The 14,913-nt window shown below is 38.2% G+C and overlaps 1 protein-coding gene across 1 annotated transcript in view; it reads right to left on the reverse strand.

Annotated features, from left to right (window-relative positions):
- Nucleotides 1-2,330: 2,330 nt before the first annotated feature.
- Nucleotides 2,331-14,913, reverse strand: part of SLC35F1 (solute carrier family 35 member F1) — a 142,618-nt gene continuing 130,035 nt past the window's right edge. The window contains exon 7 of the mRNA XM_023529804.1: nt 2,331-2,628. Within this exon, the coding sequence (XP_023385572.1) occupies nt 2,404-2,628 (225 nt within the window). The 3' untranslated portion in view covers nt 2,331-2,403. The remainder of the gene's footprint in view (nt 2,629-14,913) is intronic.

The following is a 14,913-nucleotide window of genomic DNA, read 5'->3' on the forward strand; positions in this document are numbered from 1 at the left end:
ACTCCCAAAGGATCAATACGTTTATACAGAAAAAGAGTTTGTTCTCTGCTATTTTTTTTTTCCCCAAAGAGTTGATCTGAAACTCCTGATCTTGGACAATACAGTGTTATCAGCCTTCCTAATGGAGACAAACCAACACAGTGAGGTGCCCCAGTGACATGAAAGTCTTGTGTACAAGGACACTGGATGACAAAGGGTATACAGTGAATTCACCTTAACATTTACACTTGGTTTCCATACAATGGAGTCAATTAAAATATTCTAGAAAATAATTCAGATGGCAAGTTTAAGCCAACCATTGATTGCAAACTCTTTTGAAATTTAAATTTTAAAAATTTCCCAGTCCACTAAGCCTACTGGGAAAACTTTCATCCACTTATTTCTGATGAGACATTACTATATGTCTACAAATTAGTGTCATAAAAATGAATAAAAAAGGCTAAAACATTTGGCTTAAAATAAATACTAAAAATGCAATAAATCAAGCAAATTATGCAAACCGAAGGAATGTAAACACAAAAATAAAACCACAGTCTTTAAAGGTCTTCAGATCTGAATGGACAAAATAGTCAGAGAAAGGTATTTAATTGGCTTAAAAGGTAGCAGAGGGCAGACATTGGCAAAGTTGTTTTGACTTGATACAGCTTTAACATTGACTTTTTTTTTTTTTCAGAGAAAATAAAACATGTTTCTAAGGGGGCTGAACACAAATGACCATAAGATCTGCAAATCAGAGAAGATACTTTTCCTTCCCCATCTCCAAGGGCAGGTGGAGGGGTCACATGGGTGTTGACTGGCAGCATGGGATGCTTTGGCCTCCATATTTAGGCCTCATTCAGGCTTTATGGGAATCCTGACTAAGCTGCAATCTGTCCTTCTACTTTACAGAGACCTCTCTGGTATTTTGCTTTGCTTGCTTAGGATGCATTGATTGGAATTGCCCAAGGTTTCATTAGCATTTATTTTTCCTTTATAAACCCTGTAACTACCATCGAGGATCCTTTTGAATGTTACTGAAGCCAGCCAAACTTAAAGACTATTTCACATACTGACACGTAGAATCTATCTCTAAATCATTGCGATCTGTGGTGTTTTTTTGATTTCCTGTATTTTAAAAAAGGGCTATTTTAAGGCTAACAAATTAGACTAGTGACATATCCCTCAAAACCTTATCAGGACCTTGTAATATTCTCTGTATCACAAGAATGTTATGTTGGTATATTCTGTTATTGAATGGATGCCAAATATGACCAAAATGCCAGACTTTCTCATTGGCAATATCTTTATCCCGACAATGTGACCAGATCAGTTGACTATCATCATAGGCTGTTCCACATCAGCATCTTGACTTTGTTGGGTGACCACACAACCAACGATGCTCCACAACAAAGGTAATTTCCATGCTGGAATATTTCAGAAAGGGTGTCATATAATTAAGAGGGCAGAGGATCACGGCTTTTTCCAATGCCTTGGTTAATTCTCATATTATCACTTAAAAAATCTAAGGGAAAAAAAAAACAAATACATTTTTTGAAGAGGGGATTTAGGGAGGGGCAGAAAGATTAAAAAAATATATTACCCTAAACACAAATCATATTATTTCTGAGGTTTCCTATAAGCCATAGAAATGAAACATTCCTTATCCTGTTATCACAGGGACTTGATTAGCAGAATCAGGTGGCACAACAGAAAGGCAATGGCCTGGAGTAATTGGAGATTAAAATATAAAAGGCTAAAATGTTTGTTTTATATCTATTCCTAGAATAGAGAATTATATGGTCAGTTGCCCCTCCCCACAAGGGTCACAGCATAAAATACCTATTGAGCAGGCAATCCAACAGGTAACAGAGAAAACCTTTAGCCACCAGGTCCCTAGGATAAGGAAACTTCTCAGGGTGGAGCTCCTGTGGCATGCAGCACTCATATGGACTGTGCAAAAAAAATAAGGTGTGATTCTTAAAAAGTGACTTGCCATAGAAAAATGGGATTTATGTTAACTACATGTGGGTCTGGCAATAGTTCCCATCAGGAGTACAAAACATCCTCCTGAAACTTGGTGTTATAAGAGTAACAATAATAATACAAGTAATAATCATCATCATCATCATCATCATCATCATAATACTTGCTTTTGATTCAAAAATTTTCTCAGTAATTAATGCGGGGGTTTGTGATCAGGATACACATAAGCGAGGCATCTCTCCAAGTCAAGTGGATCGGAGCCTGTGTCTCCAGTGATGTTTAGCTTGTGCCTTTTACAGGCTTTTAAAAGGCTTTTTGCTACCTTGCAGTCTATCTGTGTAAAACCGCACCTAATAAATACCTTTCTCTATGTACAATACAGAGATGATGGGCAAACACGTGGCCACTGAGTTGTCCTCAGTGGGTAGGGAGGGCCTCCTCCTAGGCCACACGGACGTGGGGCTCCTCTTCGGTCTCCTGGCCCAGACTGGTGTAGGTGACCGAAGGCTCCACCTGAGCTGTGGCTGGTAAGTCCACAACAGGTCCCGAGGGATTGCGAAACTGCTTATATACCCGGGGGTCCTGGGCTATGTATGTGGAGGTGGAAGAGTAGAGCACCAGTCCGATGAGGATGGTGAAGAAAGACAGGAGATAAAGTCCTGAAAACTAAAAACACAACAGCAAAGTCAGTTAGCATTTGGAGCAGAACCACTCCTACATTGATGAGGATCAGAGAGACGAGAGTAGAGCGGCTTCCTCCTAGAAGAGGCAGTTTGTTGAGCAGGCCAGAGCCCTTGATGGAAAGTGAATTTTCTCTTCTGAAACTGGGTTGGTCTTATTGATTCTCCTTATCTTTTTTCTTGACTCTGGGCTAACGTCGAAGAACACTTAGCTAATTGTCCCCAAAATGCCAGTGAGTACCTGATGTGGGAAAGCTAGTTAAGCGCAAATTAAAATACATCAAGTTGAAAGCAAAAAATCTCCAATATATATCACTCAACAAAGAGTTGGCTCTTTTTGGCTTCATTAAATCCAGAAGAAAATATAGATATTCCATTTAAGGTTGTAATGAAGCCATAAACACCAGACCCCTCCCTGACACAGTTGCATCAAGACACTCTTATTTCACTTTAATCCAATTCAGACACTATTTGTCTTCTCAGTAGAAACTGTTATTGACTATCTTTGCAAGATTAGATTATCCTTGGATGGAAAGAAACAGTATAGCATTCCATCTTGTCCCACTAATCGTAAAAACAAAATCAAACGCAAGCGCGTGCACGTACACACACACACACACACACACACACACACGCGCGCACACACACACACACACACAGAGCATTTTTCTTCCTAAACTACTTGCTTGACAGTTCATAGAGTTTTATAAGAAAAAAAAGAAGACATTGGTTTATACAAATGCCTAAGAATTTACATATAATTTTGAAAAGCCAGAACTTCTTGTTCTTCTTGACACTGGAAGAAGTTACTTAAGAAGTTACTGGGGGAGGGAGAGGTAACAATATGTGTGGCCATTTCTGTTGATGGATTGATTGATTGATTCATTCATTCATTCACTCAATTCAATAAATAGTTTCTTCTATGCCTTCTCTATGCCAAACATAAAACTTTGTATGGAGAAAAAGAAATGCAAACATATCCTCATCATCAAGGACTTAATAGTCTCAGTGGAGAAGCAGAAGTACAGATAGACAAAAACAATACAATGCACTATGGCATATTAAATCTCCATTTTAGTCAATAGCTATTGTCTCTGTCTTGACCACATCCTGAATCCATGGGAAAAAAAGATCAATTTGAGTTTCTTATTTTATTTTTATGCTCATACTTTAAAGAACTAAAAAACTGGTAAAAAGACAAAAAGTAATTGGAAACTGGAAGAAAGGAGAACGGGAAAAGTATCCAGAGAATGAATGAAGTAAGTTGCAAGGCCATAATAAAGAGTTAAAAGATGGCTATAATAGGAAAGGCAGTCTTGAAAGTGGTTACCAAAGAGAAAGGAGGGAGGGGTAAGGGTAAAGGGGGTCAAAAACATGGTGACGCAAGAGAATTTGACTTCGGATGGTGAACACATTATGCAATATACATATGATGTATTATTGAATTGTACACTTGAAACTTTTATAATTTTATTAACCAATGTCACCCCAATAAATTTAATAACAAAAATAGAAAACGACACATAGAAAAGATAGTCCTTTGGCTAAAGTTCCTGCCACGGTAATGGGTTTCCTCCCTCCTTCCCTTCTCCCTTTCCTCCCTCCTTTCTCTCTCTCCTTCCCTCCTTTCCCCTCCTCTCCCCTTCCCTCTTCTCTTACCCTCCTCTCCCCTCCTCTGTCCATCCCTTCTCTCCCTTCCTCTCTCTCTCTCTCTCTCTCTGTCTCTTTCTATCAAGCAGGAACAGCAAGGTAGCTAAGACTAAAGGTCGCTTTCTGATTTTCTTTCTAGAAAGAAAATCATATGATAATACTTCCTCAGATGGATTTGTATACTGCACTCGGCTTGTTATGGCTTCACTTAATTAACTTAAAATAATTAATTCAGCTTTTTCAAGGAACTTAAATGTGCTTTACTCTTTGATCCATGAATTTGCTTGTAAAATAAAATGTTAGGAAAAGAAGACCGCTGACTCAGTACTGTTGTGTATGATCTCAACAAAACCCCCCAAACTTGCTTCCTGAAATTCTATATTCAAGAGCTTCATCCTTTATCTAAAACTTTGGCAAATGAAATGGGTTTATTCCTAATTTTACCATCATATCTCGCTCATGCCTCTCTAGTTTTAAGTGAAGAGCTTTGCAGGTCTAGATCTAAGCCTGCTTCAATTGCAGCATATGGAGGCAGAGAGATTAAAAATGGACATTTTGAGGTTAGAAGTGCATGCTACCATAAACTGGATTAAAATCCCAGCTCTACCTTCTAGCTGTCATTTTGGACAAGTTTCTTAACTTTTCCAGGTTCAAGTTTCCTGATCAGTAAAGTGAGGGTAATAACTGTACCTACTATATAGAGTAGCTGTAAAGATTAAATTAGATAAAGCATATAAAGCACTTATCCTAATGTTTCCCTTGCACCAGCATTCAAGTCATACTGGCTTCATTGTTATTATTATTGGTATTGTTTTGTTGTCATTTTTAATAGCATGGTCTTATAATCAATGATTATTCTTATATAATCATTGATTGTTGCCTTTCTCTCATAGTCCCTTGACTTGGGATTGTGTCTTTCTTGACTAGGGTCAAGTGCTGAGTGTGGTATGGTGTGGGCGTCTACTAAACGTTATTTGTTATATATTTTTTAAATTTTGAATTAATGAAAGGATTTAATTATGGAGAAGTTTCAGACTAAAGAAAGGAAAAAAAATTCAGCCTGTACCAATCATGTATTTCAAATTTTTTAACTTTAAACTTCATAATTCAATGTCATTTCTCATATACAAAATGTTAAACAAAAACTCGTTGAAAGAGAAGTCATAGTATTGATCCTTAATCGTTGACTCCAAAAGTCATCTTCACACCCAGAATCAGTCAGAGGAGAGTCACAGGACAATGAATTGAGAGGGACGATGCAGAAAGCAAGGGTCTTGGTAGAAAACTAGGGGCTGTTGATCAGTAAATTGGGATAGGAAGTTTCATAATCTTGGGGTGGACAGAATTTGGCAATGGAAATAATGTAGGGGTAAGGACAGGAAAAGATCTGATACAGTGTATCCAGCAAAAAGGATTTGAATTCCTCTCAGTTTCTGATTTTGGCTCCCATATTTTGACTTGATCATTATGACAAATATTTTAATATTCATTTTTTTTGTAGAGCAAATGCCTTTGCTATTGTAAGAAATAATACCTGAATTATTCTTTTTTTGGACATGGGACCATCAAATTGAATGATAAATCCACTAAAAAGTGTTTTCCTGGGACATAGCTTCAGAATAACAACACATACACCTGTACTTTATTTCTATGCATTTCCATTTAATTAATACAGAATTCAATCTGAAATTGTTTAAAATATAGCTAGCATGGAGTTTTACATGGCAGAGTCATCTTGGAAGTCATCCAAGAGATTTTATTAATAGATGGTACAGAAAGTTTTTATTTAATACACAAATCCAAAAAGGGAGCAGTAAGGCAAGCATTATGATTAATCTGTATAAATATTGAATGTTAATAATGACAGGAAGGTTTGATTTTTTTAAAAGTAAAAAAAAAAAAGTTTCATTTTTTTTCTTTTTATAGATTGCTATAAAAAATAATAATTTAGTCAGTGTACCTAATAGGACACTGGGTGCTGCACTTACACTGATAGAGCAATTGTTTGAAAAACCAATTAATCAAACAAAAAATTCTATATAGTCCTAGTTTCTTAACTTGTTATGTGCAAAGAAATACTCATTTGTAGTTCCCTAAGCGAAGAGAACAGGAATGGCTCTGGAACACTGAAAGGAGACTGAAAGCCATCTCTGAGTTCCAGATGAGGCAAGTTTCAGGTAGTGGCTTCTTATTTCCATTTAAATGTCTGAAGTATACTTTGTGGTCCTCTCCCAGCCAACTGTAGCCCATCAGGAGATGCATTATGTTCTGTGCCACAGACACACTTCTGCCTGCATTTTATCTGACTTGCCTCTTTGAGAAGATGAGAAAGAATGCACCTTAAATTAACACTAGCACACTGCACACAGTTTACTTTGTTGCTGCTTTTTTCCATCTTGACAGGTCTCTTTGCTAACAAGGGTCAGAAAGCACTCACAGCACATAAGGAGAATGTCTGTGTGTTACTTCGAGCAATCTGACTGGGACACAAGCCATTGTCCAGAGGGGGTGGCATGGAAGACTGATGATAAGGCTGTACAAAGCTCTTTAACCTCCAACTAGGGATTAAACCTAGCTCTTAGCCAGCTGGCATCTCAATATGATTACTAGTTAGCTAATGGGTCATTCAACATATCAATTAAGGACAGGCCAAATCTTCATTTTAGCTTTGGTATTAAACATCTAAGTTGAGTTTTAATCGACTAATGATTTTAATGAGGCTAAGCTTATACAAGTAGAAATCCGCATGGTTTGAAAGACATTTCAAAGTACATTTATAAATATATCAATTAGAATACGTGAGGAAGAGAGCACTTTTCAAGGGCAGCTTTATTTTCCTAGCTTGACTAAGAAGATGACAGGGGTGAGCAGAGGTAAATATGGGTAATCCTCAGAGAGGTATAAGGTGAAAGATGAAATGACTCTGGGCTAAAACTCTACTTTTACTGAAATACATATCTACCACTCCTACACAGTTGGCTTGGTTTTTCCTTCATTTCTAGGGAGTGCAATTTTAAGAGTCCCTTTAAGCTGTATGTCTCTGTGTACTATGGTTTTTATAACATGCTTGATGTTGGACTCTGGTCATTTTTACTCAAATGATTTTACTTGGGCCTATTAATGATCATAACTAATTTTGATTAAATAGATAATAAAAAATCAAAAGATTCTAAAAGAGATGTTCCACAGTTCTATCTCAAAACAAACAAACAAACAACAAAACAAAACCCAAAACATCTCATAAATATTCAATGGGAAAAAGAAACTATGTCAGTCGTGAGGTAGAGGGAAGACGAGGAAAAGAGTAGTTGGTGAGCTTTCTTAGGAAAGTTGGGTACAGGACAATGAGACTGGGGTAAAACTCTTGAAGTTATCTGAGAAAAAAGGAGAGATTTATATTTATATTTATATTTAGATCCAACTTGGAGAGCCGAGAAATCTAAGAGAAAGACCGGTTGCGAGGAGGGAAAATAAAAAGTTCAAATTTGAAAGAAAAATTATAGCAGTAAAGAAAATTTCTCAATAGCTAAGAGGAAAGGGAACTGCAGAACTGAATAACCAAAAAATAATGGTTCTATTCTAAATTAAGCATGTATTCGGTTTCTCATTTTTGTGTGCACACACATGTGCGCACGTACGGGCACGCTCACACACGCACACCTGTGAGTTGCTACGCCGACCTGATAGGATCTGCCTTCTGAACTTTTCTTGGGAGAAGCTGAGGAGCCTGAGAGAACATTTCTCCTGAAAACTTCTCATGTATGACATATAAGCAAGGTACAGCACTTTCAAGCACTCATGTGTTCCCAAGACTATCTATGATGAGGTGAGAAAGGAAATACCAAATATCTCAGACCACAGCTCAAGGATGACATTATTGCTAAAACTCCAAAACATGTCATCTTGCCCAAATAAGAGGGATCTATTGGATTCGAGTCTGCCATTGAAAGAGGCATGCCATTTGGAAACATGATAATGCTAAGAGTTGCAATTGGTTTCTGAACTGCAATAAGGAAGCTATTCAGAAATGAATTCGAGGATATTTCTAAGTGTTCTAAGACCTGGCTTTAATGTGGAGGTGGTTCATATAAACAAAGGATATATGGCCACAATAATTTCCTTTCTAGTTCTTATTCACGCTTATTCTTTTAAACAGGTATAGATGTAATTAAACCTTTCTATGTTTTAAATTCTTTAGCATAAGACATCTAGGAGGGAATCTGCAAACTTAGCAGTTGTTCCAGCAGTCAGTGCAACCATAGGTCAGTAGAAAGATAAAGGGCAGTGACTGGTCATTCCTAAATTTACGTAGCACAGGCTGGTAAGTGTGAAGTTCAAGAGCTGCTGGGAAGATTTCTATGTAGGGAGATTGGCCTGACAATTTCAGCAGGCAAGTTATGCCTGGGAAAAGATAAACTTTTAATTAAGTTTGTAAAACTGTCCTAAATACTCTGCAATGTAAAAAAAAAAAAAAAAAAAAAAAAAAAAAAAAAAAAAATCCTCTTCCCTGTGCTCTTATGCTCTGTGATATAAAATGCATATAGAAAGATAAATCAACTGGCACATCTAACCTTGCTTTTTAGACCAAGGAGGAATAAATAAGCCCAATTCTGCTTCAAACAGAATCAAATTACAAAGTTTGGAGGTTCTAGGTACCAGGGTAGTTTAAAGACCCATTAGTGACTAAATAAAATGCCAATTAAAGGAGTGAATCACAATTAAATGTAATGCTGCCATAGTGTTTTTAAGTCCAAATCTGATGAGCTGATATAAGTGGATTTGGGGAGCCAAAGCTCTCTTGAGTCCCCATTTTACATGTGGATTGAAGGGTAGACCTTTTGAGCAACAATCTTAGAAGGGAAAAAGCCACTCTGCTGTGTATCCTAAGGTGGAGAGAGAGGACAGCTCAGCAATGACAACACATCTCTTGGTAGCCAGGTGTGTCTCAGAGGGCTGTGGACAACACATTGAGCCTGGGAGTGGAATGGTGGGAAGCAGAACCAGAGGAAGCTGGTCATTGCTGGACAGGCTGTAAGCTGGGGCCTGGTTGGGATCTCTTGACGAAAGGCTTTGCTTGGTCCTGATCTATGGCTGCTGAGTCTGAGCCAACTGCTATTCAAGGAAAGGAGCCTAGACAGACCTGGCTCCGCAGAAATGCCAACATAAATAAGTTCATGCTTGACCTCCTAATTCTGGCTCTGCACTAAACTAACAAAATCATTTTTATTATTATTAACAGTATTAAAAATGCAACAGTCCTGCTTTTGAGTTTACTGAACTGGAAATAAATTGCCTGGAGAGGCCAGAGTTTTTCAAATTCTTTGGAACTACGTTATTATTGCTTTGCCTCCTATTCTTACCTCCTCTTATTTCTCTTCTTCCCTCTATTTTCCTCATTTTTTTTTTAGAAAAAAAAATGGCTAAATCCCTATGGTTAAATATTGCAATATATCTTTCTTCTAGGTCACAGCATGGAAAATACCAAATGTGGGCATGGAACACACTCTACTGACAAACACCCAAATTGGTTATCTTTAAGAGACCAAGCATACTTAACCTCATCCCTCACCTCCCATTCTTTCTCCAATTAGGAGAGAGAAAATAACAACAAATTTATCTAATCAACACAGAAAATAAATCAATGAGTGCCCTAGTTAAAGTGCCAAATGGTCCATATCAGAAAACCAAGGCATGGCTAAGATTTAAATATATGGGAAACAATGTATCACCCAAACATCATGTCGTTAAGGAGAGAAGAAGAAACCAGGGCCCTTGACTCTTTGTGTTATGTCACTTCACCCAAAGACAAGCTATGCCCCCTACTGCAATCCCAGTTTAGTTTATGAGGCTTTGTGTTTGGTTTGGACAACCAGTTCATTTGGCAGTATAATTTGTGCAGTCAATCACATCTGAAGCCAATAGGGTTCTTTTACAGGCAAATATCTTCCCCTGTGGGTAATTTCACACATGAGTACAGCAAGAGGGAGCTAAAAATGGATTTCTGCCATTATCTTTTATATGGCAAACAGACATTTTCACTTGGTTTGATGAATTGACAGAAATCCTCATTCACGCAGATATCTTTTCTCTGCATGCCAGCAAAAGATCATAATAGCCAAACCAGGAATGGAATAAAAGAGGACCGCTCTGTGGGAGTGTTTAATTATAGGCCCAGTTACAACAAAGGCTGCTGGATGGATTATATATGTCACCTTCCCATGTGTCAAAAGGGGTTACATCTGTATGCAAGGTACATTGAGAGGTGGCCTTCACTCTCATGTTTTGACTCTTGCATCACAAGACATCTAATTTCTCTCCACACAGCACAGAGGTGCACACGGGGCTGAAGTGATTTTTCAGGAGACTTAATTTTAAGCTAGTGAAAGATAGTTTATAGAGGTGGTAGTGTTGCTGCTCAACACATCTCAAAGTACCCTTGTTCCATTACAATGGAATCGAGAGGTGGAAATGGGAGTGGCCTGACTCATTACTACACCTAGTGATCCCCTAGTAAAATTCTGCTTCCTGTCACTGCAACCTTAAGCTCTGCTGATCTAAAAGTCTTAGTTCCAAAGGGAAGACTGTTTCCAATGAGGAGACACAACGATGATTCCATAGAACTGAAAGTTAAGACTGCCACCCAGTCACTTTGGGGTCCTCATGCTTCTCAATCAACAGATAAAGAAGGGAATTCTTGTTACTGCGCTGGCTGGGGTGATTGCTCTTGGTTACCAAAGGGAAATTGGTCTGACACATCACAATGGAGGTAGAAGAAGAGTTTCTGGAATACAGATTCATTAGGTATCTCTTAATATTACCATGCCCTGTGAAAAACCAATGGAAAACTTCAACAACCCAATTCGGGCAGGACTGAATTCAGAAATAAAGGTCGAGTCATCCCACCAGGTAAAGAACCATGACCAGCTGAGGTGCTTGATGAGGCTAAATGGAATATGAAAGCAGTAGTAGAAGAAAGTAGTTATAAATGCCAGCTAAATTCCATGACCAATTATAGAAAAGAGGGCTGTAATTGTCATGAGTATTTACTCCTTATTTTGGTACGGATATGTTTGTGCATGTGTGTGCATGTGTGTGTGAAATATTTTTGTCTTCTTTATTTCCTTATCATATAAGACGTATTGATTTTACATCATAGTATTTAAGTCCTGTTAACTTTACATTATAATATTTAAGTTACAAGATATCAAGGAGAAGAGGGAACACCTCCAAGACATTTGCATCCTCTTCTGGGGAAAATGTTAGGGTGTTTTCAGTTGTGTGCGGGATAGCTGTATCATGACAAGCAAAAGTATGACCTTCTTATTGTCTTTATTTTGAGATTAACTATGATTTAAAGAGATGTGCACATAGGTGCCAAGCTGACAAGGCATAGACTTGCAATAGTTAATTTTATGTGTCAACTTGGCTAGGCCACAGTACCTAGATATTTGGTCAAACAATAGGCTAGCTGTTGCTGTGAAGGTATTTTTCAGGTGAGATTAACTTTAAATCAGTAGAACTTAATTAAAGCAGGTTACTCTCCATAATGTGGTTGGGCCTCACTGAATCAGTGGAAGGCCTTAGGAGCAAAAGACTGAGGTCCCTTGAGCAAGAAAGAATTCTACTTTTGGAATTAGCTCCAACATCAATTCTTCTCTGGGTCTCCAGCTTGCTGGCCTGCCCTTCAGATTTAGAACTTGCCAGCATCTACAGTAGTACGAGCCAAATCCTTGAAATAAATCTCTATCTTTATCTCTATAGATATAGACAAATATACACACACAGTCTATTGGTTATATTTCTCCGGAGAACCCTAATACAACTAATAACATGAAAATTTGTTATACTAAAGGTCATGATGCCGAAGTAAACTTTCATAACAATTTCTCTCTGTGGTGAGTTTTTAAAATGGGGTGTTTAATAATATTTTCCAGAGAATATCAAGTGGCGGTTCACAGAATGGGATCTAAAGTCAGGATTCTGGGGTTTGCATCTCTGTTTGCTGCTTCCTTGTTCTGTGATCTGGCACAAGATCTTTATGGCTCCATGCCTCTAGTCACCCATCAGTTAACTAAGGATAATAATAGAGCTTGGCACATAGTAAATGTTCAATAAATGTCAGCTATAGTTATTTTTACATCACAAAGAGTAAATGTTAAAGTGAAGATATAAAAACTTTCCTCGGTAGCCTTTTCTGAATCATTTATGAATCAAGTTGAATTGTCCATGCATTTATAGAATTGGCTATTTGAAAGAAGAGCACAACATTCAATCCATCTGGACTGAAAGGCGTTTTTTGTCAACGCAAATAATAAACCCCTGGTTTATAGGCTTAGTGTTTGGACTTATTTATATTGTGTTTTCTTACAATGATGCATAATTATAGAAGTCACAGGAATCCTCAAAAATTCCCATTCTGCTTTACCTTGTTTACTAATTTTGAGCAACTACTCCCCATCAACAGATATCATGTTGCAGCATCCATGTGTATAAGTTTAGCAATTCATTTTGCGGCGTTGGTGCAGTAGGCTGAAAACTGCCCCCTCCCCAAACATATCCACATCCTAATCCCTGGAAATTCTGAATATCAGTTATTCTACTTGGAAAAAGGGTCTCTGCAGATGTGATTAAGTAAAGGATTTTAAGATGATAGGTTTTCCTAGGTGCTATGTGCTCCCTCTCTCCCCACAAATTTGTATGTTGAAGGCATGACCACAATATGACTTTATTCAAAGATGAGGCCACTGAGGAAGTAACTAAGGTTAAATGAGATCATAAAAGTGGATTAGTATTCTTAAAGAAGAGACACTAGAGAGCTCTCTCTCCCAGTTCCCCTCCCCATCCATACGTACACATGGAAGAAAGGCATGTGACCATACATGAGAGGGTGGCTATCAGAAAGCCAGGAACAGAACTGTCACCAGAAACAACCCAGTGGAACTTGACCTGCCTCTGAGTTTATGAGAAATAAATTTCTGTTGGTTAAGGCACCCAGCCTGTGCTATGTTGTTATGGTAGCCTGAGCAGACTATTACACCTGGGTCATTCAGGTTGGCCCTAAATTCAATCACATGTATCTTATAAGGGGGGAGGGGGGTGGATGGAGATTTTAGACACAGAGAAGCAGGGGATGTGAAGATGGAGTAGAGAGAGATTTTAAGATGTTGGCTTTAAAGACCGAAGGGATATAGCCACAAGCCAAGAAATGCTGGCAGCCACAGAAGCTGGAAAAAGAAAGAGACAGATTCTCCCCTAGGGCTTCTCAATAAAGCACATCTCTGCTGAACCTTAGTTTCAGCCCAGTGAAACCGATTTCAGAGTTCTGGCTCCCAGAACGGTGAGAGGATAAATTTCTGTTATTTTAAGCCACCAATTTTGTGGTAATTTATTACAGCAGTCATATTAAACTAATAGAATCAGTAATTAATTATTCATTCAATAACTGAGCTAAGACCCTAATTACCACCTCATCATCATCCATTCAAGAAATATTTATTTAGTTCCTACTATGTGTCATGTGCTGGGAATACAATGATTAATAAAATTGATATAACTCCACTCCTAGTTTCTGGTCTATTGTGAGAGACAAACTAAAAATAAGTTAAAGGAATTAATCTGTGACATGATTTTGGAAAATACTATGAAGGAAACAAACAGGTGACAGGCTGATGTGAGAATCTGGTGGGAGCTACTTAGATCATTAGGAAAGTATTCTCTGAAGAGGCATTGAAGTTGATACCTGAAGTATCAGAAAGAGCAGCCATGGGAGGAGCTGAGGGAAAAACAATCCAGATGGACAGAAGAGAAAAGATCCCAATGCAGAAAAGACACAGCTAGTTCTAGGACTGGAAGGACAGCCAACATTATGGATGCTTAATACTTAATAGTAACTCACAGTTGAGTGTTTACTTTGTACCAGGCACTCTTTGGTGGGATTTACATTATTCACCTTCTTCATAACTCATGAGGAGGCTATGAATATCCCTCTACCCTCTTCTTAAGTGGAAGACATTGAAGCACAGCATGGTGGGCAAGAGTCAGGTAGAATTCAGAACGATAGGAGTACAGGCACTTAGGAAGAGTGGTTAGGCCCTTAGAGATCAGTAGGGTTTTAAATTTTGCTCAAAATGCAATGAGAAGTATTAAAGTACTGCAAGGGGGTATAATCTGATTTGTGTTTTAAAAGGATCACTCTGGCTGCTGGTGGGTGTTTAATTGTAGAGAGAAGTAAATAAAGAGCAAGAGGCTATTGTAATGGTCTAAATGAGAGATAGCGGTGGTTTGAGCTAAGATGACGGCAGCAGAAATAGAAGAGAATCCATTTGCAGGAGGATCAACAGAGTTTGCTAATGGTTGAGATGTGGGGAGTGAAGAAGAGAGAAATTAAGACCGAGTCTCAATTACTGAAGCTGATTGTTCTGAGGGTATGTGATTCTTTTCTAAGCATTTCTCATGGTGCATTTATTGCCCCATGTTCATATATCATCTCTTTAAACAGGTTTACACTTAACACCTATAGTAGCGGTCCCCGACCTTTTTGGCACCAGGGACAGGTGCTCCTATGAGAATCTAATGCCTGATGGGCTGAGGTGGAGCTGAGGTGGTGGTGCTAGCTCTGGGG

This window comes from Pteropus vampyrus, unplaced genomic scaffold, assembly GCF_000151845.1.
Source record: "Pteropus vampyrus isolate Shadow unplaced genomic scaffold, Pvam_2.0 Scaffold43, whole genome shotgun sequence".
NCBI lineage: Eukaryota > Metazoa > Chordata > Mammalia > Chiroptera > Pteropodidae > Pteropus > Pteropus vampyrus.